Raw genomic sequence first — 25,622 nt, 5'->3', positions numbered from 1 at the left:
CTATTTAAGAAATGCAGACCGGGCGTGGTGGCTCACGCCTGTAATCCCAGCACTTTGGAGGCCGAGGCGGGCGAACACGAGGTCGGGAGTTCGAGACCCGCCTGACCAACATAGAGAAACCCCGTCTCTACTAAAAATACAAAATTAGCTGGGTGTGGTGGCACGTGCCTGTAATCCCAGCTACTCAGGAGGCTGAGGCAGGAGAATGGCGTAAACCCAGGAGGCGGAGCTTGCAGTGAGCCGAGATCGGGCCACTGCACTCCAGCCTGGGCGACAGAGCAAGACTCCGTCTCAAAAAAAAAAAAAAAAAAAAAAAAAATGCCGGGCGCGGTGGCTCAAGCCTGTAATCCCAGCACTTTGGGAGGCCGAGACGGGTGGATCACAAGGTCAGGAGATCGAGACCATCCTGGCTAACCCGGTGAAACCCCGTCTCTACTAAAAAATACAAAAAACTAGCCGGGCGAGGTGGCGGGCGCCTGTAGTCCCAGCTACTCGGGAGGCTGAGGCAGGAGAATGGCGTGAACCCGGGAGGCGGAGCTTGCAGTGAGCTGAGATCCGGCCACTGCACTCCAGCCTGGGTGACAGAGCGAGACCCCGTCTCAAAAAAAAAAAAAAAAAAAAAAAAAAGAAGAAGAAGAAATGCAAAATAACTATTACAAAATTAGATGCAGGCCGGGTGCGGTGGCTCACGCCTGTAATCCCAACCCTTTGGGAGGCCAAGGCGGGCGGATTGTCTGAGGTCAGGAGTTTGAGACCAGCCTGGCCAACATGGTAAAACCCCGTCTCTACTAAAAATATAAAAATTAGCTGGGCGTGGTGGTATGTGCCTGTAAGTCCAGCTACTCAGGAGGCTGAGACAGAAGAATCACTTGAACCCAGGAGGCGGAGGATGCAGTGAGCTAAGATTGCGCCACGGAACTCCAGCCCGGGTAACAGAGCAAGACCTCCATCTCAAAAAAAAGAATAAAATAAAATTAGATGCAAGAAGAAATCATAAATTAAGCATTTCTTAAAACTTGACTAATAGCACAAGCACCACAAAATCCAGAAAATACTGAAATTTTTTATTCATAATGGCTCGCTGTGATACCCTTTCATCCACTTTTTAATTGTCTCTTTTTACAATTTTGCAATATCATTTTCCAGAGAGAAAAGAGGAAAATGAAAGGTAATCCTCAGGCCCACTAGCATGGCTGGTTTTCTTAAAGTGTGATTTGCTTTACAGAAATGTACTGACGACTGGTTATATCATCCACATGGTAAAGCCTGTTGTGAAATTTGGAGAAAACTTGCTCAGTCTTCTCTCCTCTGCAGGCTGACCAGTTTCAGGTGCTGCTTTTTTTTCCCCATGTGCTGATCCAAGGCACCCTCTGGGATGAGCCGTATCCACCGGGTTCTCGTGAGGCTGGTGTGAGGGTCCCGCATTCTCTCATTGATGTCGGCATTTCCTGTTAAATCAGCAAGATCTTTCCTCCTCTTCCAGAAGTTCCTGTGAGTCACTCCTCTGTGTTAATTGCCACGGGTGTTGCTGGAAGCTGTTTCTCCCATAGGACGTCTGGAAGGAAGTGGCTGGGAAGGGCATGGTGGAGGCTGCTGACCCGCCGATGTCTCCACAACTGAACGTCCCCCTGCCAGGCCGCAGAGTGCCCACTGCCTCTCCAGTGCCAGCCCAGCAAGAGGGAAAGCGGAGAGGGAGTAGGAGCGCTTGTGGTTAAGGAATTTTGGCTTAGCAAATTTTACAAAACTGTGTGCTGCCCTTGGAAGGGGATCTCCCAGCTTCCTGTCAATCCGTCCCACTGTGTGGACCTGCTGTGCTGGTGCCTTGATGTGGCCCAGGCCAGCACAAACCCGCTGCAGGTCCACATGTCGGCAGCACCACACTCCCTCCCGCGGCAAAGCTACTGGCCCCTTCTAGCTTCCAGAGCTGATTTCCAGAGGCCACACACCTTTGTTCTAAAATTTGTACCTGGGCTTAGTTTTAATCAGGTGCGGTAAGGTGGCAGATGTGGAGACGACTTCCTGCAAAGATGATATATTACATTTCCCAAGAGAAGGGGGCACAGCACACAGGGCCACAGAGTGGTGGGGAGCCCCAGTTCATGGGGGCGCCGCAGGAAGGGCAAATGAGGCAGGGTGGACGCTGCCAGATGAGATCAGGACAGGGTTGGAGTTGGAGCGACTTCCCTGGGTCCTGGGCTCGGCAGCCCCTGGTCAGTCAATACCTTGCCCTGGGGTGACTGAGGGCAGGGACACTGGCTTGGTATGAGTGTGACAAGGAGGCACCTGTGAGCTCTGGGAGCTGTGGTCTCTCCAGGATCAAGACCCCCAAGGCCAGTGCATTAAGAATACAGAAAATAGGCCGGGTGCGGTGGCTCACGCCTAGAATCCCAGCACTTTGGGAGGCCAAGGTGGGCAGATCACCTGAGGTCAGGAGATCGAGACAATCCTGGCCAACATGGTGAAACCCTCTCTCTACTAAAAATACAAAAATTAGCCAGGTATGTTGGCGGGCACCTGTAGTCCCAGCTACTTGGGAGGCTGAGGCAGAAGAATTGCTTGAACCCGGGAGGCGGAGGCTGCAGTGAGCCAGGATTGCGCCACTGCACTCCAGCCCGGGCAACAAGAGCAAAACTCCTCGAAAGAAAAAAAAAATGCAGGTAATACAGTCAGAATGGACAGGAAGAAAAGAGAAAAAAATTCTACGCACCTGGAGATATAAGCCAGATTTTTAAGACAAAAACCAAGATTTTTGTTTAAGAGGAAAAAACGGAGGGAAAAAGATGCAGCAGACAGGGGCCATCCTGAGGGGGCAGCTTCCCTCCCCTCCTTCCCTTTTATCAGCCAGAGACAGAAACTAAAAATCAGGGTTTAGGGTGGATCAAAGCCTAAGCAGAAAGAAGGGATGGTGGTGGGGAGAAAGGAAAAAAACAGTAACTACCTAGATACAAGCAGAGAAAACAAAGGCCCAATTTTGCCTGTTCTTTCACCAGGAAAAAATAACGGGTGCCTCATGGTGGGTTTTCACAATCTTGAGGCTGCAGTCGCCCCTTAGGCCCCACACCCTGCACCCAGCAGGGTCTCAACCAGTGACTCCCCAGTCAGCAACCGGCCAGCATGCATTGGGCAGACGTGGCCTCTGCTCCACTCAGGGCCCATTTCAGCCACCTCGAAGCCAAAGCTGCAGTTCACCGCCACCTCCAAGGACACAGCCCACCTTTTCCAGGCTGCGCCGGGACCTCCGCAGACCAGACCTCCTTCAGAGGCGCGGGCCCACATGCATGGAAAACGCCCTCCTACTGACACAGTACAATATCTTTTAGTTCTTTTTGGGTTCTGGTGGCAACATATTCCTCATTTCCAAATTTTATGTCCAAATAAAAACCAGCCAGGGTGGTGGCTCACGCCTGTAGTCTCAGCACTTTGGGAGGCTGAGGTGGGAGGATCACTTGAGCGCAAGAGTTCGAAACCAGCCCGGGCAACACAGAGGGACCCTATCTACAAAAAATATATAAATAAAAAAGTAGCCGGGTGTGCACATGCCTGCAGTCCCAGGTACTCAGGAGACTGAGGTGGGAGGCCTGCTTGAGACTGGGAGGTCGAGGCTGCAGTAAGCCGTGATTGCGCCACTATACTCCAGCCTGGGCACAGAGCAAGACCCTGTCTAAAAACAAAACAAAACAAATTAAAATCTGCAGGCACTCTTGTTAGTGCCCTCAGAGACTCCACTGTAGAGGCGTTGGCAGCCTCTTCTTGGCCAGCTGGCATCTCTCAGCCACCCCTGACAGCCATAAGCTGCCCAGCAGCTTCTGATGCAAGAACCAGCAAGAACTTGGCCTTGTGCCATCCACTTTTTTTTTTTTTTTTGAGATGGAGTCTCGCTCTGTCACCCAGGCTGGAGTGCAGTGGCACGATCTCAGCTCACTGCAAGCTCCGCCTCCCGGGTTCATGCCATTCTCCTGCCTCAGCCTCCCGAGTAGCTGGGACTACAGGCGCCCACCACCACACCCGGCTAGTTTTTTGTATTTTTAGTAGAGATGAGGTTTCACCGTGTTAGCCAGGATGGTCTCGATCTCCTGACCTCGTGATCCGCCCGCCTTGGCCTCCCAAAGAGCTGGGATTACAGGCGTGAGCCACCGTGCCGGGCCAGTGCCGTCCACTCTTAAAACCACAAGTGACTGGCTGACCCCAGGGTCTCCCGGGAGAGAGGCTGTCACCGACCCTGAGCTTCTGGCCCCATCCCCAGCTGCCCGTATGCGCCGGGGCATAGGACCAGCACCCCACAAGCTCAGCTCGACTGCCGAGGACTCTCTAGGCAGGATGGAGGCAAAGCTGTCCTTTGCTGTCTTCCACCCGTGGGAGGGGGCGGCTTCCCCTGTCTTCAGTGGCTTGCTGGATGCCAAGTGTGGGAGGAGGTCACCTCCCGTAGACCCCTGGGCTGGGCGGCTTCCCCTTCTTCAGTGGCTTGCTGGATGCCAAGTGTGGGAGGAGATCACCTCCCGTAGACCCCTGGGCTGCCTGGCAAGCCCCGTTGGACTCTCTTGAGCAAAGAGAAATGGGCGCATGCAGGAGGGCACGATGCTGCTGGCCACGCTGCCTGGGGAGCCCGGCGACGGCTGCTGCTCCACCCCTGCCCGGATGTCTCGGGTGAAAGGCGGACCCGGAAGTAACGTGCCAGGTGTGGTCTCAGCCCTGAGTGCCTCTGCCGACCAGCGGCCTTTTCCCCAAGTTTATTATAAGCCACTGGGCCATCACCCAAAAGGTGTCCCCTGCAGGGCAGAGACCTGTGTGAATCTCTTGCCTCACAGAGCCCCAGAATCTAAATCAGAATCGCACACGTCTCTACACACAGCAAGGCCTTCCTCCCAGCCTGTCATGGCCGGGTCTGTGTGTCTCCCCACACCTCATTGAAACAAATCCTGGGGACACATTTTAGAACAACCTTTCGATCTCTCCTGAGGCCATCACAGCCTCCTCTGTGTCAAATCCCCCTCCGCCTCCCCTGTACAGGAACACCGAGATTACACTCCGGGCCCGTCTGGACACCCGGGATTATCTCTGCGTTTTAGACGCTTCAAGGAACCACGTTTGCAGGCGCTCACCACGTGAGGCGACAGGCACAGGCCTGGACAGGACGGAGGGCATCTTCGGGAGGCTTTCCTCCCCTCTCACTCCACTTTTCCCTCAGGACACCTGTGCTGCTGTTGCTGTAAATCCTAATTCCCCAGAAATATGTGAAACCCTGTAACATGATTGTTTTATGCGGTTACGATTCATTAGGTTTGTACACAATATACCCTTTCTGTTGCTTTTGTTGGGGCTCAGAAAATGACACCCGGAGTGAAGGCCTTGGAAGCCAGGCCTTCTCCTGCCCCCTGTCTCTGGCCCCTTATTCTCCGAGGCAGGTCGTAGAAACCTGAACCCCTTTTCCCCAAAGCCAGCCATAAACCTAAAAGTATGACTCTAATAACCTTCCTGTCTTTCTGTGTAAAAACTGGCCATAAAGGAATTCTCTGGCCTGCCTTGTTTGACTGCAGGTGGTCAGACCCCTATTCCGGGGGATTGTGCCCCCACCCAGCAAGAAGGAGAGCTGCAGAGAGAGGCTGCCAGGAACCGAAGCACACGGGCCTCACTGGGCCCCCCGGGAGTCTGTTAGCCTGTCAGGTCTTAACCTTTCGTCCAATCCTATTTCCAGACTTCACAGAGCCTGAGTATAAAATGCAGTTTCCCCTGCGCCTTTAGGTCTTTGCTCTGAAAGCTCCAGTGTCACATAAAACTACAATCCAAGAAATCTGTGTACCTTTTTGGTGAAACTTCAGACAGGGAGGGGAAGTTTTCCCATCCCCCCTGCACTCTTCACTTCTTCCTGCACCTCTGAGCTGGGATTTGGGACTTCCTTCCTTCTACTTGAAGAACACCATTTAATATTGTCTTTTCTCTTTGAAACAGGGTCTTGCTCTGTTGCGCAGGCTGGAGTGCAATGACGCGATCTCAGCTCACTGCAGCCTCTGCCTCCAGGGTTCAAGCAATTCTCCTGCCTCAGCCTCTCAATCAAGTAGCTGGGATTACAGGGATGCACTACCACACCCGGCTAATTTTTTTGTGTGTGTGTGGAAATGGGGTTTCACTATGTTGGTCAGGCTGATCTCAAACTCCTGACCTCAGGTGATCCACCTGCCTCGGCCTCCCAAAGTGCTGGGATTATAGGCATGAGCCACCACACCCAGCCCAATATTTTCTTTATTTCTTTCTTTCCTTTTTTAGACAGAGTCTCGCTCTGTCACCCAGGCTGGAGTGCAGTGGCGCAATCTCGGCTCTCTGCAACCTCCACCTCTTGGGTTCAAGCGATTCTCCTGCCTCAGCCTCCCTAGTAGCTGGGACTACAGGCATGTGCGACCACCCCCGGCTAATTTTTTGTATTTTTGTAGAGACGGGGTTTCACCGTGTTAGCCAGGATGGTCTCGATCTCCTGATCCGCCTGCCTCAGCCTCCCAAAGTGCTGAGATTACAGGCATGAGCCACTGCGCCTGGCCCAATATTTCCTTCCTTCCTTCCTTCCTCCCTCCTTCCGTCTTTTCTTTCTTTTTTTTTTTTTGAGATGGAGTTTCGCTTTGTCACTCAGGCTGGAGTGCAGTGGCGTGATCTTGGCTCACTGCAACCTCCACCTCTTGGGTTCAAGGGATTCTCCCGAGTAGCTGGGACTACAGGCACCCACCACCATGCCTGGCTAATTTTTTGTATTTTTAGTAGAGACGGGGGTTTCACCGTGTTAGCCAGGATGGTCTCGATCTCCTGACCTCGTGATCCGCCCGCCTCGGCCTCCCAAAGTGCTGGAATTACAGGCGTAATTCCAGTAGACTTTTGTTATACAATATACAAGGCATATTCCAAACTGTGAATGTCCCCATTGTGCACTTTATAATTTTTCCTGACCCGGATCCATTCCAGCACTGTACAGTGAGGACTTCTGTTTTTGTTTGTTTTACCTTCCTCCAGGGAAGGTTTGCTTTTGTGTCCGCAAGTGTCCAGGTGAGCGGCTCACCTTAATTCTCTCAGGGCTTGAGGTGATTTAAGGCTGGCTTCAGTCCCCGCAAAGACAATTCTGTTTCTGGTTCACCTTTGCTTTTAGGGGATAGCCCTTTGGGGTCCCAAGAAAAGCCCAAAGTCTTTACCAGGCACCACTGCCTGAGCCTCGACTTTTGTCGTGTGGCCACAGCGTGGGGAACGCATCAGTGTGTCACCATGTCTTGTGTGGCTGGGATACGCTGTAGGGGTGTTAGGTCGCGGCCTCAAAGCTGGCCCCACCCCCTCCCGGCTTGGCCCTGCAGAGCCCCTCGGCCTCCTCTGAGCTCCCAGCGCCTTGGACGGTTCCGTGCAGCGCTCTCCAGCTCTGTTGGTTGCTCTCAGGAGGTGGCTGGTCTGAAATAATTGTTTCCATTGCTGTGTCCAGCGCCATGGTGTGGGACTGGTGGTTTCTTAGTTTTTTTCAGTTCTCTGACGCTTTGAGGAATTGTTTTTAAAGCAGTTTATCTACCATTTTAGTTGTTTTCTCTGGGGTTGTTGGACGGAGGGTCTTACCCGCTGTTCCTGGAGACAGTTCTGTACTGGCATGTTTTTCTCGCCTTTCCCTTCCTTTCTTACCTTTTAGTTTTTCATTGAATTTTATTACTTTTTTTTTTTGTATTACATTTTTCCTCCCTGCTAATTTGGAATATATACACACTATTTCTCTTTTAAATGGCTAATCATGACATTTTACCTTGCAATTTCAACATAAGAAGTTCTAATGTTAAGAATATTTTAACCCCATCCCCAAAATAAAAAGACTCAGAACACTGTAACTCTAATGATCCTTCCCCCAATTTACAGAGGATTATTGTCCAGTATTTTCATTTTGTTAGTAGACTGTTCTTTTTTCCTTTTTTTTTTTTTGGTACTTTTTTAGAGATGGGTCTCATTTTGTCAACCAGGCTGGAATGCAGCGGTGTGATCACAGCTCGCCTCAGCCTTCAACTCCTAAGCTCAAGCAATCTCCCACCTCAATTTCGTGGGTAGCTGGGGCTCACAGGCATATGCCATCACATCTGGCTACATTTTTTTTTTTTTGTACAGATGGGGTCTTGGTACGTTGCCCAGGCCGATTTCAAGTTCCAGGCCTCAAGTGATCCTCCCGCGTTGGCCTGCAATCCCAAAGTGCTGGCGTTGCAGGTGTGAGCCACCGCACCCAGCTTGTTACTTTGCTTGGATTCACACAGGCATACTGGACTATGGTTGTCCTGTGGTATCCTCAGGGTATTGGTTCCAGGACCCTCAAAGATACCAAAATTTGCAGGTGCTCAAGTACTTCATATAAAATGGCGTAGTATTTGCACATTACCTACGCACATCCCACTGTGTACTTTAGATTACTTATGATCCCTAAAACAATGTAAATGCTCTGTAAATAGCTGTTACACTGTATTGTTTTAAAATGTGTATTATTTTGGCCGCCCGCGGTGGCTCACGCCTGTAATCCTAGCACTTTGGGAGACCGAGGCGGGCGAATCGCGAGGTCAGGAGATCGAGACCACCCTGGCTAACACGGTGAAACCCCGTCTCTACTAAAAATGCAAAAAAATTACCCGGGTGTGGCCGCGGGCGCCTGTAGTCCCAGTTACTCGGGAGGCTGAGGCAGGAGAATGGCATCAACCCTGTGGAGGCGGAGCCTGCAGCGAGCCGAGATCGCGCCACTGCACGCCAGCCTGGGCGACACAGCGAGACTGTATTGCTTTAGCTTAAAAACAATATTTTCAGTCTGCTTGGTTGAATCCATGGATGTGAAGCCAAGTGTAAGGAGGGCCCAGTGTGCTCTTCTGGGATAATTCTCCTTCTTGCTAAAGCGCACGCTTTACACGGGAGGCTGGGGCGGGAAGATCGCCGCAGCCCCGGAGATGGAGGTTGCAGTGGGCCGAGATCGCGCCACCGCACCCCAGCCTGGGCGACAGAGCAAGACTCTGTCTCAAAAACACACAAAAACAGAGAAAAACAAGACAGTAATGGCTCAACTCACATAGCACCAATGGGCCAAGCGTTCTTCAGAGCGCTTTTCGAGTCACCGGTCCTCAGAGCAACCCCTGAGGCCTGCAAGGAAGCGGAACTCCAACCCCGCCGGGATCCCGGCTCCCGGAGGCTCCCCAGCCCCGCCCACCCGGCCATCGCCCCGCCCACCAAGGCCCCGCCCCGCCGCGGCGGTCACGTGGGGTGCGCGCCCAGACTCCTATCCGGAGGCGGAACCGGCAGTGCGGCCCGAAGTCCCACAGTCACCGAGCGCGCCCGGCCATGCGCCCCCTGCGCCCCCGCGCAACGCTGCTCGCGGTCCTGGCCTCGCTCCTGGCCGCTCCCCCGGTGGTCCCGGCCGAGGCCCCGCACCTGGTGCAGGTGGACGCGGCACACACGCTGTGGCCCCTGCGGCGCTTCTGGAGGAGCACAGGCTTCTGGTGAGCGCTCCGCGCGCCCGCCCGCGGCCTCCGGGACCCTGTGGTCGCACGGGGAGAGCTCGGGCGCCCCCTGACTGCGCACTGTGAGAGCTTCAGAGACCGGAGCTCCCTCCTCTGGGGCCCTGGCTCTCCCGGGCCCGCCCCGCGCCGTGTTTGGGGGTGGGCTCTCCAGCTGAGTGGGTGCCAGGGCGTGAGCCTGGGGCTGGGCCCTGAGCTTGCCCAGTGGCCGCCCCCTGTAGCCCAGACCGATGCCCAGGATCCTGCTCTTTGAGGTAAACCAGGAGTCTCCCGGGAGTGGGACCCCCCTGCAGCGGGACCTGGCCTGCCTGTCCCATTCCCTCCACCTAGAGCTGAGGGCCCGCCTGCCTGGCAGGGCCGGGGCCAGGGCTGGCGTTGGCCCCTCGTCTTACGGCCGCTCCCGTTCCGCAGGAAGATGGGACCTCCCAACATCCTTGGCCCTAAGGGTCGTTTTATTAGTCACTGAGCGCACGCGCAGCGCCTGAATCCCGCGCCCGGGCAGTCCTGGGCTTGAACGTGTGTGTGGGCCGCGCTGCCAGCCATGCTGAGGCTCGGGACTGAGCCGCCCCTTTGCTGTCCCCAGCCCCCCGCTGCCACACAGCCAGGCTGACCAGTACGTCCTCAGCTGGGACCAGCAACTCAACCTCGCCTATGTGGGCGCCGTCCCTCACCGTGGCATCGAGCAGGTCCGGACCCACTGGCTGCTGGAGCTTGTCACCACCAGGTGGGCGACGGGTGGGGCCTGGGTATCCCAGAGCCCCTTACAGAGGCACAGACGGGAGGGGCAGGGCTGGGGGCTGCTCAGAAGACCCCTTGTTCCCCACTTTCCGCCGAAGCACCGTGTCCTTGCTGGCTGTGCTGGGGTGAGGGCTGTGTGCTGGAGGGAGCCCCTGCATGGGGCACGGTGGGCTTCCTGCAGGTCTCCCTGGAAGCTCAGGGTGGGCTGTGCCGCACCTGTCTTCTCGTGCACCCATGAGCATCCCTGTGTGTTTGCTGACTGGGCTGGGCAGGGCCAGCACCTGAGAACTGAGGGGAGGTCTTAACTGGTCACAGCACCCTGGGCCCTGATGCTGGTGCAGGTGGCCACCCTGTGACAGGGAGGCACAAGGTGTGAGGGGCACTTGGGTGTGTGGGGCCTTCTGGAAACACAGAGACCCTCATGCTCTTGGCCGGAGCCGCTGGCTCCTACCAGCAGGATGGGCACTAGGCAGGCCAGGGCATAGGGGGTCCTCTTGGCACCTTGGAGGCTGCATAATGTTGGGGGGCCCTTGTTCAAATAAGATGTCAACCCCGAGCGTCAGGCCAGGCCCATCCCTGCTGAGCCGAGGGACAGCAAGGGTGTGGAGCATTGAGACCCAGCCAGCACTATGGGCCAGCCTGTCTTGGAGGCAGAAGTTCTTGATTTCTGAGTGTTTGGGTCCTGCGTGTGATCAGAGGGGCTCCTTACCCAGTCGGGGTTCCCCGGTTTCCCCAGGGCAGCTGTGGCACAAGAGTGCAGCTCTTGGGCGGCTCCTCCCTGGGAAGGGTCTCAGCAGTGGCTTGCAGACGTCTGCTGTGGGCGCCCCTGGAGGGAGCAGAGGCTGCTGGACAGGCCTGGCCCTGCTACGGGTGGGCGTCAGTGGCCTCCAGCTCCCTGTGGCGGGCTCGTGCTGTCTGCACGGCATTGTGCACACTGAGAAACAGCTGCTCCTCCTCAGCCACGTCCCCAGCGCCCTCCCCAAGGAAGCCTCCTCTGCTCAGAGCATCTCTCACAGGGGGGCTGCAGCAGGCCAGCAGCAGGCTGATGCCCAGGGCCCCATAGTCTCGGCGCAGGTCCTGCAGCGTGGTCACGCCGGCTGCGTCCAGGAACAGCAGCGGGGCGCAGTCGATGACCACTGTGTGGAAGCCGGCCGCCGCAGGCGCCAGCGCAGCCCTGCTGCTAACCGCGCCCAGGTCCTTGCCCTGGGCAGGGCCTCCGTCGCCGACCTCCCACTCTGAGCCCCGCTCCTTCCTCCTGGCAGCCACGCACCCCGCGTCCAGCCCTGTGAGGCTGTAGAGTGACCGCAGGAAGAAGTCCTTGTTGGCATAGTACAGCGGCCCGCCAAAGCGGAACACCCGCACGCCGGGCTCGGGGACGAGGCCCTCGAACTCTGTGGCATCCTCGTAGAAGGCCGAGTTCCCGATGCGGGCCAGCAGGGTGGCTCGTGGGCGTTGGGTGCGGCCGGCCAGGCTGAGCAGCGAGAGGATGACGCCGGCCAGCAGCCCGGCCTCTGTGCTGACCAGCATGCAGGTGGCCGCGGTGCCCGCCCAGACCAGCGCGTCGGCCGGGCTCATCCGCCACAGCCGTGGGAGGTCCCACACCTTGCGCAGGGCCCCCCGCAGGCTGACCACGATGACGCAGGCCAGCACGCTTCGCTGGAGGTCGTGGAACAGCGGTGCCAGCGCCAGCAGCACCAGCAGCACCACGGTGGCGCTGACCACACTGGACAGCTGTGTCCGGCAGCCAGTGGCTGTCTTCACCAGGCTCTTGGCCAGGGCGGCGCTGGTGGCGAAGCAGTGGAGGAAGGCGGGTAGCACGTTGCAGCAGCCCACAGCCAGCAGCTCCTGGTTGGCGCGCACAGAGTAGCCATGGTTGCGGGCGAACATCTCCGCCAGCGAGATGGAGAAGGCCGCGCCCACGAGGGCCAGGGCCACAGCATCCAGGGCCACACGCTGCATCAGCCTGGGCTCCGGGACCTGAGGAGGCATGAAACCCGTGGGGATGTCGCCGGCCACGCTGGAGCCAAAGCGCCTGTGGAGCTGCCCGAAGTGGGACACGAGTGTGGCCACCACGATGACCAGCAGCTCCGTGGGCAGGGGCACCCGCAGGCGGCGTCGGTAGCGGTCTGAGAGCTCCTTCGCAGCTAGCAGCACCGCCAGGCACACCGTGCTGGTGACCACGTCGCACACGTTGGCCTGCCCAGCGCTGCGCAGCAGGCTTAGCCATGTGAGGACCACCATGCCGGGCCCCTGGTGCCGCGGGATCCGCACACCCAGCAGGTGCTTGAGCTGCGAGGTCAGGATGGTCACGGAGGCCCCCATAGCAAAGCCGTCGAGCAGTGGCTGTGAGAGGTAGGCAGACACGAAGCCTAGCCGGAGGACGCCCATGAGGACCTGTGGACGGAGTGCAGTCAGGCCAGCAGGCGCCTGGCGGGAGCCACATGCCCCTCACCAGCACCTGGCGTGGCCCGAGGGGTGGTGGTCACGGCACAGGGCCTGACAATTCTGTTGCAGCACCATATGTTCCAAATCAGACTCCTCCACGGGCCTGTGTTCTGGCTCCACACGTGCTCATGCCTGCAGACACTTGGGACATCCACACGGGCGTCACACATGCACACAGTTGGCCACAGACACATCTAACCTTCTCACATGCAGAAGTCCGTTTTATTTCAGAATTAAGACCTCTGGCATCAGAAGGTAGCCCCTTCCTCCCGCTTCCCACACATGGCGCCCACTACCCCCCATGCAGATGTGGAGCCAATGGAGGCCGAGGTGGACAGGCCAAGGCAGGAGACATTCAGGGATGGGGAGGCCATCCCCCACCCCACCTAGGACAGAAGGCCTGGGAGGCCACATGGCCTCAGTCTGGCACCACTGAGCCACAGCCACACCTGGCCTGCTGGCCCCCACCCAGGCCGTGGCCCAGTAGGCCGGCTCCCCGTGCCCCTCCCCTCCTGCACCCACAGCCCCTCTGCGTCGGTGCCTCACTCTGGGATGCCTTGGCGCACCTCAGCTCTGCCCAAGCCTTGCTGTCTTGGGCCAGCACCTCCTCTGCCAACTCTGTGCTTGCCCCCAGCCTTGCCCTCGTGGATGGCCAGCACCTAAGGGGGGTGCCCTGGGCCCCTCCCTGTGCCCAAGCAGAGCTCCTCACCTGGTAAAGCCCGGTCATCAGCGTGAGGGCAGTGGCAATGCGGATGGCGTAGCAGTCACGCCCGCAGTCCAGCATGGCAGCTGAGCTGTTGAGGATGCTGCTGTTGGCCCCGGGCTGCAGGCCTTCCTGGGAGGGGTCGAAGCCGGCCAGCTGGAGCTCCCGGTCCACCACCTGCCCCACCATGAGGCAAAGCAGGCTGAAGATGCCCACGGAGACGTGCCGCGAAGTGCCCATGAGGAAGTAGATGAGGTTGGCGAAGAAGGACGTATACAGGCTGTAGATGGGCTGCAGCCCGGCCAGCAATGAGTAGGCGATGGCCTGAGGCACCAAGATGATGCCGATGACCAGCCCGGACATGACGTCACCTGCCAGGTACTCCCGCGGGCGGTACTGACGCAGCCAGCGCGTGGCGGGGAGCAGGTCCTGCACCAGCGCCCGGGCGCACAGCACGCTGCACGAGCAGCTCCGCCACAGCCTGGCCTTCAGCATCTCACACAGACCCTGGGGTGCTGGGCGCTGCCGTCGGACCAGCACTGGCCCTCTGTCCTGCTGCAGAGGCTCAGGGGACTCGTCCATCCTGCAGCGTCAGGTCCTGTGGCCAACCTGCAGCCGAGAAGAGGGCATGGTCACAGGAGCCCCTGGATCCAGGGCCAAACGACAAGGTCCCGGGCAGCAGCGGGCCCCTTGGGGCGGACCCCTCACCCACCCAGGGCCGGGGATTGGTGCTGGGCCTTCTCTGGGCAGTGCGGGCCCCAGCCCCCTGCCCGGTATGGATGGACGCCAGGCCCTGGCGGCTCCAGAACCCATCGTGGGGTGAGATGGGATTACGACACCAAGCCCATACCACGGGCTGTGCTGAGGCCAGCAGCGCTGAGGGGTGGAGTGGCAGGACCCTGTCCAGGCTCAGCTGTGGCCCACTGGCTCTGCATTTCCTGCCTAAAACCCACCCTGTAGCCTCCTGAAGCTCACCCGCCCAACGGGGAGGGAACAGGCTGGGCTGCCGCCGCACACACGTGTGCTTGGGGTCAGAATGTCACAGTCAGTGGACACAGGTGCAGGCAAGCCTGAGTCTGGCTGCTCTGCATCCACCTCCCGCTCCCCAGGCTGGCGAACGGTCCTGCTGTCCACCCCATGTCCACACCAGAACCCACCCTTCCCCATCCAAACCATCGCCTCCTCTCTCGGAGATACCTTCCCCACCCCTCCGCAACCTGCCCTGTGGGTCCTGGGGCTGGCGGAAGTCTCAGGAAGAGGCCTCCTACGTCTCTGCCAAGCCTTGTGGGTGCTGGGACCCCAAGTCTGCCGGGGGAGCAGCGTTCAGACACCAGCCCAGCCCATCCACTTGGCCTTGAAACAGAATTCTGAGAGTATGCCTAGACAGGGGCCCCATAAGGGCCAGCTGGGAGGGGAGGAGGGTGACTGGCATCTGTTTCCCCTGCCCAGACAGTTCTGGGACGTGAGGCGCCCCTTCCCAGGCTGCACCAGCTCACTGTGGAACGGCCATGACACACTGTCCCGAGGCAGCACCGAGAGGACCTAGCCCGCTGCACACAGCCACCCTGGGCTGGCAGAGCCGGAAGGGCACCTGACCTTTCCTTTGCCCTCGGAAAGCACCGTGGCGTTAGGGAGGCGGTGCTTAGAGGCCTGACCGGTCCCATGTGAGGCCCTGGGTCTGTCCTGTTTGCAGGCTCCAATGTACTTTCGCTTTAAAAACTTCTCAGCAATGTTAGGCAAAGACTTTGCTCCCAGGACACCAGGTCCCCAGGACACCCTGCAGCCTGGGCTAAGCCTGCTATTTGCACGCTGGCCCAGGGTGTGGGAGCTGCAGTCTCCTGGGGGCTGTGTTGGAGGAGTGGGTCAAGCCTGGTAGGTTGACACACGCAGGCTGGGCACAGTATCCCTGGGGCCCAGAGCAGGGGTCCTGGCCCTCAGGCAACATTGCAAGAGTTGTGTCCCCGTCCGTGGAAGACCCCACCACACTGGGTCCTTGGATGCCCTGAAGCCCACCCCAAGCCCCTGGGGTCCAGGTGTGTACAGTAGGGCCACCTGTCTTGAGCCTGAGGGTGCCCCTAAGAAATCACAAGTCCAGGGCATTTCTGGCCTCGGCTCCCACGCCCCCCTCTGATATGACTGAGATCTAGGCCCAGGATTGTTCTTACCTGAGGGAGTCCTCACAGGCGCAGAGGGCCCTGGGATGGCGAGGGGCTGGCAAGACCACTGAGGACCGCAGGGCCCTCTGGCTCCCGTGAGCGGCTGGGAGAGTGGAGGTGGTGGCTCTGGCGCCGACCTGCAGGCAGTGGTCTGTGCACTGGGCTCTGCGGTTGAATTATTTACTTACAGATTGCTGAGTCACGGGTTTATCCAGCCATGTTACCTGATCGGTGAATCCGGGAGTTGAACTGTAATCAGGCTCGTAGTAGTTAGAGCTGTGTGGGCCTCTGATGAGCTCCCAGCCTCCCAGGAGCGGCTGCAGCTGTGGCTCTGCAGCCCTGTCTGGAGGGCTTAGGGACCAGCGGGAGGCAGGGGCTCAGGGGCTGAGCACAGGCAACCCTTCAGCTCTGGGGTCTGGGGTTTAAACCCAGGCAGGGCTGAGGGAGGGTTGGTCTCCGTGTCCAGTTGGTGGACACCCTCCTGGTCCTGCAAGGAGCCAGCCCGGTTCAAGCTGGAGCAGGGTGGAGGCTGACAGCCAGCTCAACACAAGGCTGCTGGTGTGTGCAGATATGTATGTGCTCGCGTGAGCCCTGTGTGTGGTGCTCACTGCCAACGGCAAGGGCTGCCGGGGGTCAAGATGCCATGACTGGCCAGGGGCAGGAGTCCTGGTCTGCCCAGACCCAGCGCCGACCCGCAGTGCCTGGTCACCCTCACGGCTCCTCTGCCCTCCCCTCTACCATAGACTGGGACCGGCAGTGCCTGCTTTATACGGCTGGTGTGAAGATAAATGATTTCTGAAAGTGAACTTCAATTAAGCCCACACATGACAATAAGGGTGAGCTGCTTTTTAAAAAGGAATTATTGGCCAGGCACGGTGGTTCACTCTTGTAAGACAGGAGGACTGCTTCAGGCCAGGAGTTCAAGACCAGCCTGGTCAAGATAGTGAGATGCTCCTCACCTTTTCTTTTTTCTTTTCTTTTCTTTTCAAGGCGGAGTCTTGCTCTGTTGCCTGGGCTGGAGTGCAGTGGCGTGATCTCTGCTCACTGCAAGCTCCGCCTCCCAGGTTCACACCATTCTCCTGCCTCAGCCTCCCGAGTAGCTGGAACTGTGGGCACCTGCCACCATGCCCAGCTAATTTTTTTGTATTTTTAGTAGAGATAGGGTTTCACCATGTTAGCCAGGATGGTCTCGATCTCCTGACCTCGTGATCCGCCTGCCTCGGCCTCCCAAAGTGCTGGGATTACAGGCATGAGCCACCGCACCTGGCCAACCCCTGCCCTCCAACCTTTACAAAACTCAAAAGTAAAAAATTAGCTGGGTGTAGTGGTGTGTGCCTGTATCCCAGATACTCAAGCGACTGAGGTGGGAGCATGACTTGAGCGTGGGAGTTTGAGGCTGCCATGAGGTATGATTGTGCCACTACACCCTAATCTAGGCCACAGAGCAAGAACCTGTCTCAAAAACAAATGTTATCACTGGCCCAGCACTTTGGGAAGCTAAGGTAGGAGGATCGCTTGAGCCCGGGAGGTCCAGGCTGCAGTGAGGTATGATTCTACCACTTCACTCCAGCCTGCAAATCTGTCTGTTTTTCTTTTTTTTTTTTTTTTTTTTTTTTTTTTTTTGAGACGGAGTCTTGCTCTGTCGCCCAGGCTAGAGTGCAGTGGCACAATCTCAGCTCACTGCAGCCTCCGCCTCCCAGGTTCAAGCGATTCTCCTGCCTCAGCCTCCTGAGTAGCTGGGACTACAGGCATGCACCACCACGCCCGGATAATTTTTGTATTTTTAGTAGAGGCAGGGTTTCACTATGTTGGTCAGGCTAGTCTTGAACTCCTGACCTCGTGATACACTCGCCTCGGGCTCCAGAAGTGCTGGGATTACAGGTGTGAGCCACCATGCCCGGCCGGTTCTGTCTCAAAAAAAAAAAAAAAAAAAATTCCTTGGGAGCCTCAGGTCCCCCCCTCGCCCCCCACCACTTTGACAGTGAGTATTGCTTGGGAGCCTGCACCGGGCACCTGTGGCTAGAGGGTGAGTGTAACAAGGGGCTGCAGGCCTCAGTGCTCTCCCATCCCAAGGGAGGCCAGGAGGCTGTGGTGGGTCCCTCAGGTGGGGCTGGAAGGCCAAGCTGGCCCTGGCACCTTGGGCAGCCTGACTTGGTCCTGGGAACAGAAGTCACAAGCTCTATTTCTCCTGTCTGCGTGGGATTGAAGCCAAGGGTCTCGCAGAACCAGCTGATGTGCTGGGGCTTCATTCCGCCAGGACATGGACACAGACATTGATGGGGCAGAGCCCCAGAGGGAGGAGTCCCTGGACACTCACTCCACCAGAGGTACCTCCTCGTGGAAGCCGTCTGCCAAGCCCTGCTAGTTCCCCACAGCCCTGGGTCGGCCCAGGGAAGACTGGGCTGCAGTTCCCATTTGGAGGTGAAATGGGAGTGGAATGTAGTTGGCGTGGCCACAGAGTAGGAGACACCGAAAGTGTGAGATGTGGACAGGGCTGAACGGGCTCCAGGGTCTCGTACCCCCGTAGCCTCCACCTGGGATGCCCTCTCCAAGTCTCCTTTCTCCTCAGAGCCCCTCCCCTGTCCTCCAGAGTCTGAGCCCTCGCTCCCACCCCTGCCTAACCTGGGCCCCAGTGGTCCCTGGGAAGCAGCTGTTTGCCCAGCAGTTGGGAGCTGTGCTGTAAGAAGCAGTTGGCCAGTGGGCGGGGTAAGGCAGTCATGCAGGGCCTCAGGCCCCTCCCTGGGACAGATAAGGACCTCTCTGGGTACAGCCACCGGAAGGGTTGTTGGAGAACTGGGGAGACCCAGGGGGCTGGGCTTGCTCCCTCAAGGTCTCCCTAAAGGAGCCAGGGAGGACCTGGGTGCTGGAGCAGGGGTGGGCGCCTGGTGCAGATGCCTGCATGCAGGGTAGGGTGGGCAGTGTCACCTGGGGCCACAGAAAAACCTCGAGTGGGAGGTGGCCCTTCCCCCTCAGGAAGGGTGGTGGAGGTGTCCAGAGATTGGCTTGTGGGGACCCACGGTGAGATTTTAGGCAGGCAAGCATAGTTCAGGAACAGCCTCAGCCACACCGCAGGGGCCTGGCCTCAGGGGTCTTCTGTAGGCATTGGGCCTCAGGCCCTTTTAGTCCCCACCTAGGCTGGGTGTCGAAAGCAGGTGAGGTCATCATTATAGGATCTTTGGGGTCTGACTGGCCCGCCTCCCACGTGTCTCTGCCTCAGTTTCTCTGAGCACTGAGGCAGTGGCTGGTGCTGCCCTGTGGTCAGGCCCAAAGGCTGAGTGCCCAGAGGTCCAGAGAGAGTGGGTAGCATATTCTGCCCCAAGCCAGTGCACGCACAGGGCTGCCAACACCTTCCTTCCCTGCTTGGCCCCAGCAACTGGGACCTGCCTGAACCGTCCTCCGGTCTGATCCCGTGGCCAGTTTTGTGCCACACACTTACTTCCTCAGTTTTGTCTTTAAATCAGCCCTTTTACATTGGAGTCCATTTACTGGGAAAGGAGACTTGGTATCCTTGCCTCCCACCCGTGGAAAGAAGCCCGGCTGACAGGGCTTTGGGACCGGACCCAAGTTTATTCCCAGTGACCCTCCCGCGGGTGGGCGTGCTCCGAGGTCTGGAGAAGAGGAGGCCCTGGCCCTCACCCTCTAGCACCTGCGTCCCCTTCGTCCTGGCCACAACTGCAGCTTCTCCCGAGAGGCACTTCTCCAGTGCCCGCCCCGCGCCCCCAGCCCAGCGATCCCGGCCTCTGCCCCTGACCCGCACTCTCCTTCACCCTCAGGAGCGCTCGGCCCTGCTCCCCACCCCGCGCGGTGTCCCCCCCCCACCGCCTGCGAACCCCCATGCACGCGCGGCCCCGCCCCGCGCCCCCACCGCTGAGCACGCGCGCCCCACGCACTCACCAGGCCCGGCAGCCGCGCGGTCCTCGCGGCGCACGCGCTCAGGCCCAGGGGCGGGGACGCGGGGCTCCCAGCGGCCGCCCAGCCGCGGCCGTGCGGTGAATGAGCGCGTTGTGCGGCCGCGGCGGCCCCAGCGACACCCGGAGCGGGGTCTGGCAGAGCTCCGGCCCTGGGGGTGGGCTGCGCGCTCCATCTCGCCCGCCCAGCTCTTCCCAATGGAGGCCAGGCGGAGGGTGGGGCCTGGGGTCTGTAAACTGACCCCGGGGTTCCTGGGCCTGGGGGCGGGGATCCCTGTCCCGGGCTCCCCTCCCTGCGAAGCTAGCCCTGCCAGATGACACTCGGGCACCTTGGGTGTCAGGCCAGGGACATCTCTGATGCTGGGTGTCGGGCCGCCGGGCTATCGCCTTGGGGTTCTGCAGAGAAAACCTGAAGCCCAGCTGGGCCTTCACTTTCCTCCAGGTCACCGTGTCCTGCTACTCCAACTCCGTGGGACTTTGGAATGCGCCTTTTGGGCATTTAATGTGTATCCAAGTGCTTCTCAAGTCACTTCTTTGCTACCATTGTGTTCTTTGGATAGAGGGGACGGGAGGTGGTAGGGGCTAGGTGGGGTGGACACCAGGGACTCCTGCTGCTCCTGCTGGGTGCCCAGCCCTGGGTACAGGAGCAGATGGGGACCAGCAGAGGTGGGGCAGAGCAGGAGCCCACCCCTGAAGGCTGTAGACTCCGGCTGAGGCTCTGCGTTGATCTTCTACACCGTGGGAGGACCAGAAGGGACGCGTTGAGGTGTCCAGACCTTTGCTGTGGAGCTGGGGGTGCTGTGGCATGGGGAGATTGACAGGGACCTGTATAGGGCCAGATTCCAATCCATGGTGGTAACCCCGTCCCCCACCACTGCAGATGGGGCACAAACCCAGCTGTCATAGGAGGTGCTCACCTTCTGCGTGGCATCCACAGGAATGCCAGCCTGGCCAGCCTGGTCTCTGCTTCTCCAGGCTCAAGGCAGGCTGCTATTCCATTCACCCCATCCCCCTTCCCTCAGGCCAGAAGCATCACCCACAGCCCCAGACCCCTGCACACCAGCCTCCTCACCCAGTTCACCCTCAGATGTTCGACTCCACATGGCCAAAACCGAGACCAGTCTCACTGCAAGCTCATCCACCCGCCCAGCTGCTCAAGCTGAAATCCACAGTTGCCCTGGACCACTTCCCCTACCCCCGCACCAGCTCACCTCAAACCTCATCGGTCCATCTGCTCCAGCCTCTGCTCACAACCTGCACAGCCACCACCCAGTCTGGGCACCATACCTCTCTGGGCCACCACCATGGTCCCCAGCCAGTCTTCACTCCCACCCTGACTCCAGTGGGCTGCCAGAGGGATCCTTGAAAAATGCCCTGGCACTGCTCACTCAGAACGCTGAAAGGCACCCCTGTTTTGCTCCTGGTCAGGGTCCCATGCTCAAAGCAGTCACTTCCAGACGCCGTGGAGCCTCATCTCCTGTGATATCCACCCTGATTCTGTCCCAGGCCCACCAGCTGCCTCCCTACTCCCTGATTATCACGTGCACATTCCTGTCCCAGAGCCTTTGCACTGGCGATGCCATCTGCTGCCTGGACGTCTTCCTGCTGGCTAGTCCCATTGTGTAGTAGCCTTAGATGTCTCCTCAGAGAGGTCCTTCGCTGGCCATTAGGCTCCTCCCTATCATATCCCCTTCACCAAAGATTCCCATTCCCCGATGATGCCTGTGCCCTTGAAACATAGGCCCTGTGGAAATTCAGCCCCATCTGCAAGTGCAGTGGCAGGGCAGCTGCCTTCTCCCTTTCCTGCCCACCCATGTTGCCTGTTGGGGTGTGGGAGGGGAAATGGGGCACTCCTGGGCCTCCAGGAGGTACAGAGAACGAGGGTGGGTTGCCCACCAGGTCCTGCCTGGCTCCTGACCCCTGGCCCCTGCCCCTCAGGACCTGCCTGCCTCGTCCCACTGAGCCTCAGGGCTATTACGAACCCCCACCCCAAGTCTTCCATCTCTTGATGGTGTCAGGTTGGGGGGTCTCCATGTACAGATACTCTAGTTCACACTCGGCTTTCATAGGGTTGATGATTTTCCAAGGGGAAGGGCCCGTCGGGAAGCCGGGATCTGAGTCCCGGGTGGCACCTTGCAGGGTCTCACATGCTCTGTTGTGGCCACAGTTCCAGCCTGGAGCATGGAGCTGTGTGGGCACCCTGCTTCCTGACGATGACCGTCCTTCTGCAGGGGGTCCACTGGATGGGGCCCAAGCTACAACTTCACCCACCTGGATGGGTACCTGGACCTTCTCAGGGAGAACCAGCTCCTCCCAGGTGAGCTGTGGGCTCTGCCCTCCCAGCCCTCCTGCACCCTCTTGCCCTGCCTACCCTCTCCCTCACCCAGCTCCTCCGGGTCCTTGGATGTCCATTCAGGGCTGGCCTTGGTGCCGGAGCACGACCTGGCAGAGCATGGGTGTCGTGTGTGGTGGGCAGTGGGGCAGCCCTCCTGTGTTCCAGGGTTTGAGCTGATGGGCAGTGCCTCGGGCCACTTCACCGACTTTGAGGACAAGCAGCAGGTGTTTGAGTGGAAGGACTTGGTCTCCAGCCTGGCCAGGAGATACATCGGTGGGCGAGCACAGGCCCCTGGTGGGAGCGGGGTGGAGGGGGGAGATGGGGCAGGGACAAGGGATACCTGCACTTTGATCGGTGCAGGCCCTTGGGCCCCAGGCTCGGGGGTACTCCTGGGCAGGCTGCACCCCTGTCACCTAGGCCACCGCCCAGGTCTTGGATCCCTTTGAGCCAGGGCTTCCTGATGTGGGGCAGGAGGTTGGCCTGTGTGGAGGTGGGGTTCATCTTAAGCCAGATGCCCTTCATCACTTTGCGCCCTCCCTCCGTGGGAGTCACTGAGGCTAGATTCACCTGTGCTGGGGGGACAGCAGGGCTCCTCTGCAGGTAGGTACGGACTGGCGCATGTTTCCAAATGGAACTTCGAGACGTGGAACGAGCCGGACCACCACGACTTTGACAACGTCTCCATGACCATGCAAGGTGTGCACCACTTCCTGGGATCCTGCCCGGCTGAAAGCGGGCAGAGGAAGGCAGGAGCAGAGGCTAAGCCGCTGGTCCCCAGGGCAGGTGTAGACGCAGTGCTCCCCTGGTCCAGGCTTCCTGAACTACTACGATGCCTGCTCGGAGGGTCTGCGCGCGGCCAGCCCGGCCCTGCGGCTGGGAGGCCCTGGCGACTCCTTCCACACCCCACCGCGATCCCCGCTGAGCTGGGGCCTCCTGCGCCACTGCCACGACGGTACCAACTTCTTCACCGGGGAGGTGGGCGTGCGGCTGGACTACATCTCCCTCCACAGGAAGGTGCGCCCTACTCCTCCGCCCGTCCCGGGGTTCTGCGCCCTCAGCGGCGTTGCCCGGGGAGGCGCTGACCCTGGTGGTACTGAGGCGGCCACACCCGCAGGGTGCGCGCAGCTCCATCTCCATCCTGGAGCAGGAGAAGGCCGTCGCGCAGCAGATCCGGCAGCTCTTCCCCAAGTTTGCGGACACCCCCATTTACAACGACGAGGCGGACCCGCTGGTGGGCTGGTCCCTGCCCCAGCCGTGGAGGGCTGACGTGACCTATGCGGCCATGGTGGTGAAGGTGGGCCGGCCCAACGCCCTGCGTGCCCCCCAGCCACCTTCCTCCTGGGACAGGACAGGCGAGCTGTGGCCGTGGCTCGCGGTCCCAGCCGCCCTGGACATCCGCAGGTCATCGCCCAGCATCAGAACCTGCTACTGGCCAACACCAGCTCCACCATCCCCTATGCGCTCCTGAGCAACGACAACGCCTTCCTGAGCTACCACCCGCACCCCTTCGCGCAGCGCACGCTCACTGCGCGCTTCCAGGTCAACAACACCCGCCCGCCGCACGTGCAGCTGGTGCGCAAGCCGGTGCTCACAGCCATGGGGCTGCTGGCGCTGCTGGGTGAGCCCGGGCCGCTGGGGTGGGCCGGCCAGGGCCTTCCAGGCTGGGGAGCGGCTCCTGCGAAGGCCCTGCTGCGGGGAGCACGCCTCTTCGAGCCGCGCGCTTCCCGGGGTCGGCCTCCGCGTGGCAGGGCCTGGGGACTCCTTCATGAAGGGGAGGGGGAGCGAGTGGTGGGAGGCCCGGTCCGGGGTCTGGGGGCGGCGGGGCAACGACCCCACGCGGCGACGGTCCCCGCGTCCCGCAGACGAGGAGCAGCTCTGGGCCGAGGTGTCTCGGGCGGGGACGGTCCTGGACAGCAACCACACGGTGGGCGTCCTGGCCAGCGCCCACCGCCCCGAGGGCCCAGCCGATGCCTGGCGTGCCGCTGTGCTGATCTACGCGAGCGACGACACCCGCGCCCACCCCAACCGCAGCGTCGCGGTGACGCTGCGGCTGCGCGGGGTGACCCCCGGCCCAGGTGAGCTGGGGTCCCAGGGAGGTCTCTGGCCCCGCCAGGGCTCTGGAGGGGGCGGCCCGGGGAGCCGAGGCCTGAGCGTCGGGCCCCGCAGGCCTGGTCTACGTCACGCGCTACCTGGACAACCGGCTCTGCAGCCCCGACGGCGAGTGGCGGCGCCTGGGCCGGCCTGTCTTCCCCTCTGCCGAGCAGTTCCGGCGCATGCGCGCGGCCGAGGTGGGTGGGCCGCGGAGGGGCGAGGGGCTGGGCCGGGGTCCCAGGAGGGTGGGCGGAGGGTGGGGACCCGGGGCGGGGGCCCCGAGGCGGTGTGGGTAGGAGGCAGAGCTGTGGGCCGGGGCCGTTCGCCCTGAGGTCGGGCCGAGCGTCCCCAGCCCCCCTGGAGAACCCTGAGGACCCGCCACTGCACCCAGGACCCGGTGGCCGCGGCGCCGCGCCCCTTCCCCGCCAGCGGCCGCCTGACCCTGCGCCCCGCGCTGCGACTGCCGTCGCTTCTGCTGGTGCATGTGTGCGCGCGCCCTGAGAAGCTGCCCGGCCAGGCAAGTGGCAGTCCCCCAACCCGCGCTGTGGCCCGCCCGGACTCCTCCTCCCCGACCCCATCACAGCCCCTCCCTCCCCCAGGTCACGCGGCTCCGTGCCCTGCCCTTGACCCAAGGGCAGCTGGTTCTGGTCTGGTCGGATGAACACGTGGGCTCCAAGTGCGTGAGTGGGACCACCCCTCCCCCTGCCTAGTCCTAGGCACGCCCCTGGGTCCCGACCCCTTCACCCATTCGGTCACTCAGGCTACTCGCCATGGCCCACCAGCTCCTTCCCTCGCAGCCCTGCGTCCCTGCCCTTCACCCCAAACGCTGTGGGCCACTGCACCAGGCCCTGCCAGTGGGATGTGCGTTCTCCTATGGGACATGAAGTGGACAGTTAGGCTCCAGCCCTCTCCTGTCTGGGCAGGAAGAGTGCCCAGGGGCTGGGGAGGTGCCGCGGAGGGGCTTGAGGGAATGGTGCTCTGGGCCACCTGCCCTGCCTGCCCTGGCCTTTGAGGACTGTCTTGACCCCAGCCTTGGTCTTGGCCTGACCTCCCCAGGTGCCTGTGGACATACGAGATCCAGTTCTCTCAGGATGGTAAGGTGTACACCCCGGTCAGCAGGAAGCCATCGACCTTCAATCTCTTTGTGTTCAGCCCAGGTGCGCCCACCACCCGCTGCCCTGGTCTCAGCCACCCCATTCTTCGACCTCAGGGCAGTGTTGGGTGGGGGCCTTGAGAAGCCTGGGGTCAGGAGGCTTTTGGGCGGGGGCAGGTTCAGGTTGGCACACGTGTCCCCGTGTCTCCAGACACAGGTACTGTCTCCGGCTCCTACCGAGTTCGAGCTCTGGACTACTGGGCCCGACCAGGCCCCTTCTCCAACCCTGTGCCATATCTGGAGGTCCCTGTGCCAAGAGGGCCCCCAGCCCCTGGAAATCCATGAGCCTGTGCTGAGCCCCACTGGGCTGCACCTCCACTGGCGGTCAGCGAGCTGGGGTTGCACTGTGCCCACGCTGCCCTCTCATCACCCCCTTTGCAATATATTTTTATATTTTATTATTTTCTTTTATGTCTTGGTACCAACACCCCCTTTAAAGCGGCTTTGCACACGTCAGTCTCGGGCCCAGGCTCTGTGGCTTGGCCCTGGGCACATTCCGGGGCAGCCTCCAAGGGTAAACCCCGGCGGCTGATGGGGACCCAACTGGAGCGAGGCCGCTTTTCCCCTCACTCCCACTTAGACCACCCCCAAGCCGGGACCGG

The 25,622-nt window shown here is 60.0% G+C and overlaps 2 protein-coding genes and 1 long non-coding RNA gene across 7 annotated transcripts; 2 read left to right on the top strand and 1 right to left on the bottom strand.

Moving 5' to 3' along the window:
• Window positions 1-1,125: 1,125 nt before the first annotated feature.
• SLC26A1 (solute carrier family 26 member 1) lies at window positions 1,126-13,986 on the bottom strand. Of its 4 annotated transcripts, none has more exons than XR_007725733.1 (2): window positions 9,047-9,182; window positions 1,126-1,555 (listed from the first exon to the last, which is right to left on the bottom strand). XR_007725733.1 is itself a non-coding variant. In XM_050790725.1 (2 exons), the coding sequence occupies exons 1-2, from the start codon at window positions 13,957-13,959 to the stop codon at window positions 1,457-1,459; spliced, it is 675 nt and encodes a 224-aa protein (XP_050646682.1). In that variant the 5' UTR covers window positions 13,960-13,983; the 3' UTR covers window positions 1,126-1,456. The 4 variants fall into 4 exon arrangements, 2 of the variants coding, with proteins under 2 accessions (XP_050646682.1, XP_050646680.1); XR_007725734.1 differs by having other exon boundaries at window positions 1,126-1,569; window positions 9,047-9,176; XM_050790725.1 differs by lacking the exon at window positions 9,047-9,182 and adding an exon at window positions 13,384-13,983.
• On the top strand, window positions 1,401-5,779 carry LOC126954847 (uncharacterized). Of its 2 annotated transcripts, none has more exons than XR_007725737.1 (3): window positions 1,401-1,491; window positions 2,991-3,304; window positions 5,008-5,779. It is a non-coding gene; the product is annotated as an uncharacterized LOC126954847 (long non-coding RNA). The 2 variants fall into 2 exon arrangements; XR_007725738.1 differs by having other exon boundaries at window positions 4,567-5,779.
• On the top strand, window positions 9,253-25,418 carry IDUA (alpha-L-iduronidase). Its single transcript, XM_050790806.1, has 14 exons — window positions 9,253-9,473; window positions 10,075-10,215; window positions 21,673-21,758; window positions 21,942-22,049; window positions 22,377-22,472; window positions 22,588-22,790; window positions 22,891-23,070; window positions 23,178-23,394; window positions 23,639-23,851; window positions 23,943-24,064; window positions 24,259-24,384; window positions 24,467-24,543; window positions 24,924-25,024; window positions 25,172-25,418. Exons 1-14 carry the CDS (start codon window positions 9,316-9,318, stop codon window positions 25,303-25,305), a joined length of 1,962 nt encoding a protein of 653 aa, XP_050646763.1. The 5' UTR covers window positions 9,253-9,315; the 3' UTR covers window positions 25,306-25,418.
• Window positions 25,419-25,622: the final 204 nt, after the last annotated feature.

The sequence above is a fragment of the Macaca thibetana genome, chromosome 5 (assembly GCF_024542745.1).
Source record: "Macaca thibetana thibetana isolate TM-01 chromosome 5, ASM2454274v1, whole genome shotgun sequence".
Classification (NCBI taxonomy): Eukaryota; Metazoa; Chordata; class Mammalia; order Primates; family Cercopithecidae; genus Macaca; species Macaca thibetana.
Note: the sequence above shows the minus strand (reverse complement) of the source record. Positions and strands in the feature narration are given on the sequence as shown.

What these genes read in the sequence shown, in the direction of transcription:
- IDUA (XM_050790806.1), top strand. Translation starts at nt 9,316, where the DNA reads ATGCGCCCCCTGCGCCCCCGCGCAACGCTGCTCGCGGTCCTGGCCTCG. An exon ending in TGGAGGAGCACAGGCTTCTG is followed by an intron (nt 9,474 to 10,074) that starts GTGAGCGCTCCG and finishes TGCTGTCCCCAG; the next exon opens with CCCCCCGCTGCCACACAGCC. An exon ending in CGGGGTGACCCCCGGCCCAG is followed by an intron (nt 23,852 to 23,942) that starts GTGAGCTGGGGT and finishes CGGGCCCCGCAG; the next exon opens with GCCTGGTCTACGTCACGCGC.
- SLC26A1 (XM_050790723.1), bottom strand. Translation starts at nt 13,959, where the DNA reads ATGGACGAGTCCCCTGAGCCTCTGCAGCAGGACAGAGGGCCAGTGCTG. An exon ending in TGATGACCGGGCTTTACCAG is followed by an intron (nt 12,624 to 13,383) that starts GTGAGGAGCTCT and finishes CTCCGTCCACAG; the next exon opens with GTCCTCATGGGCGTCCTCCG.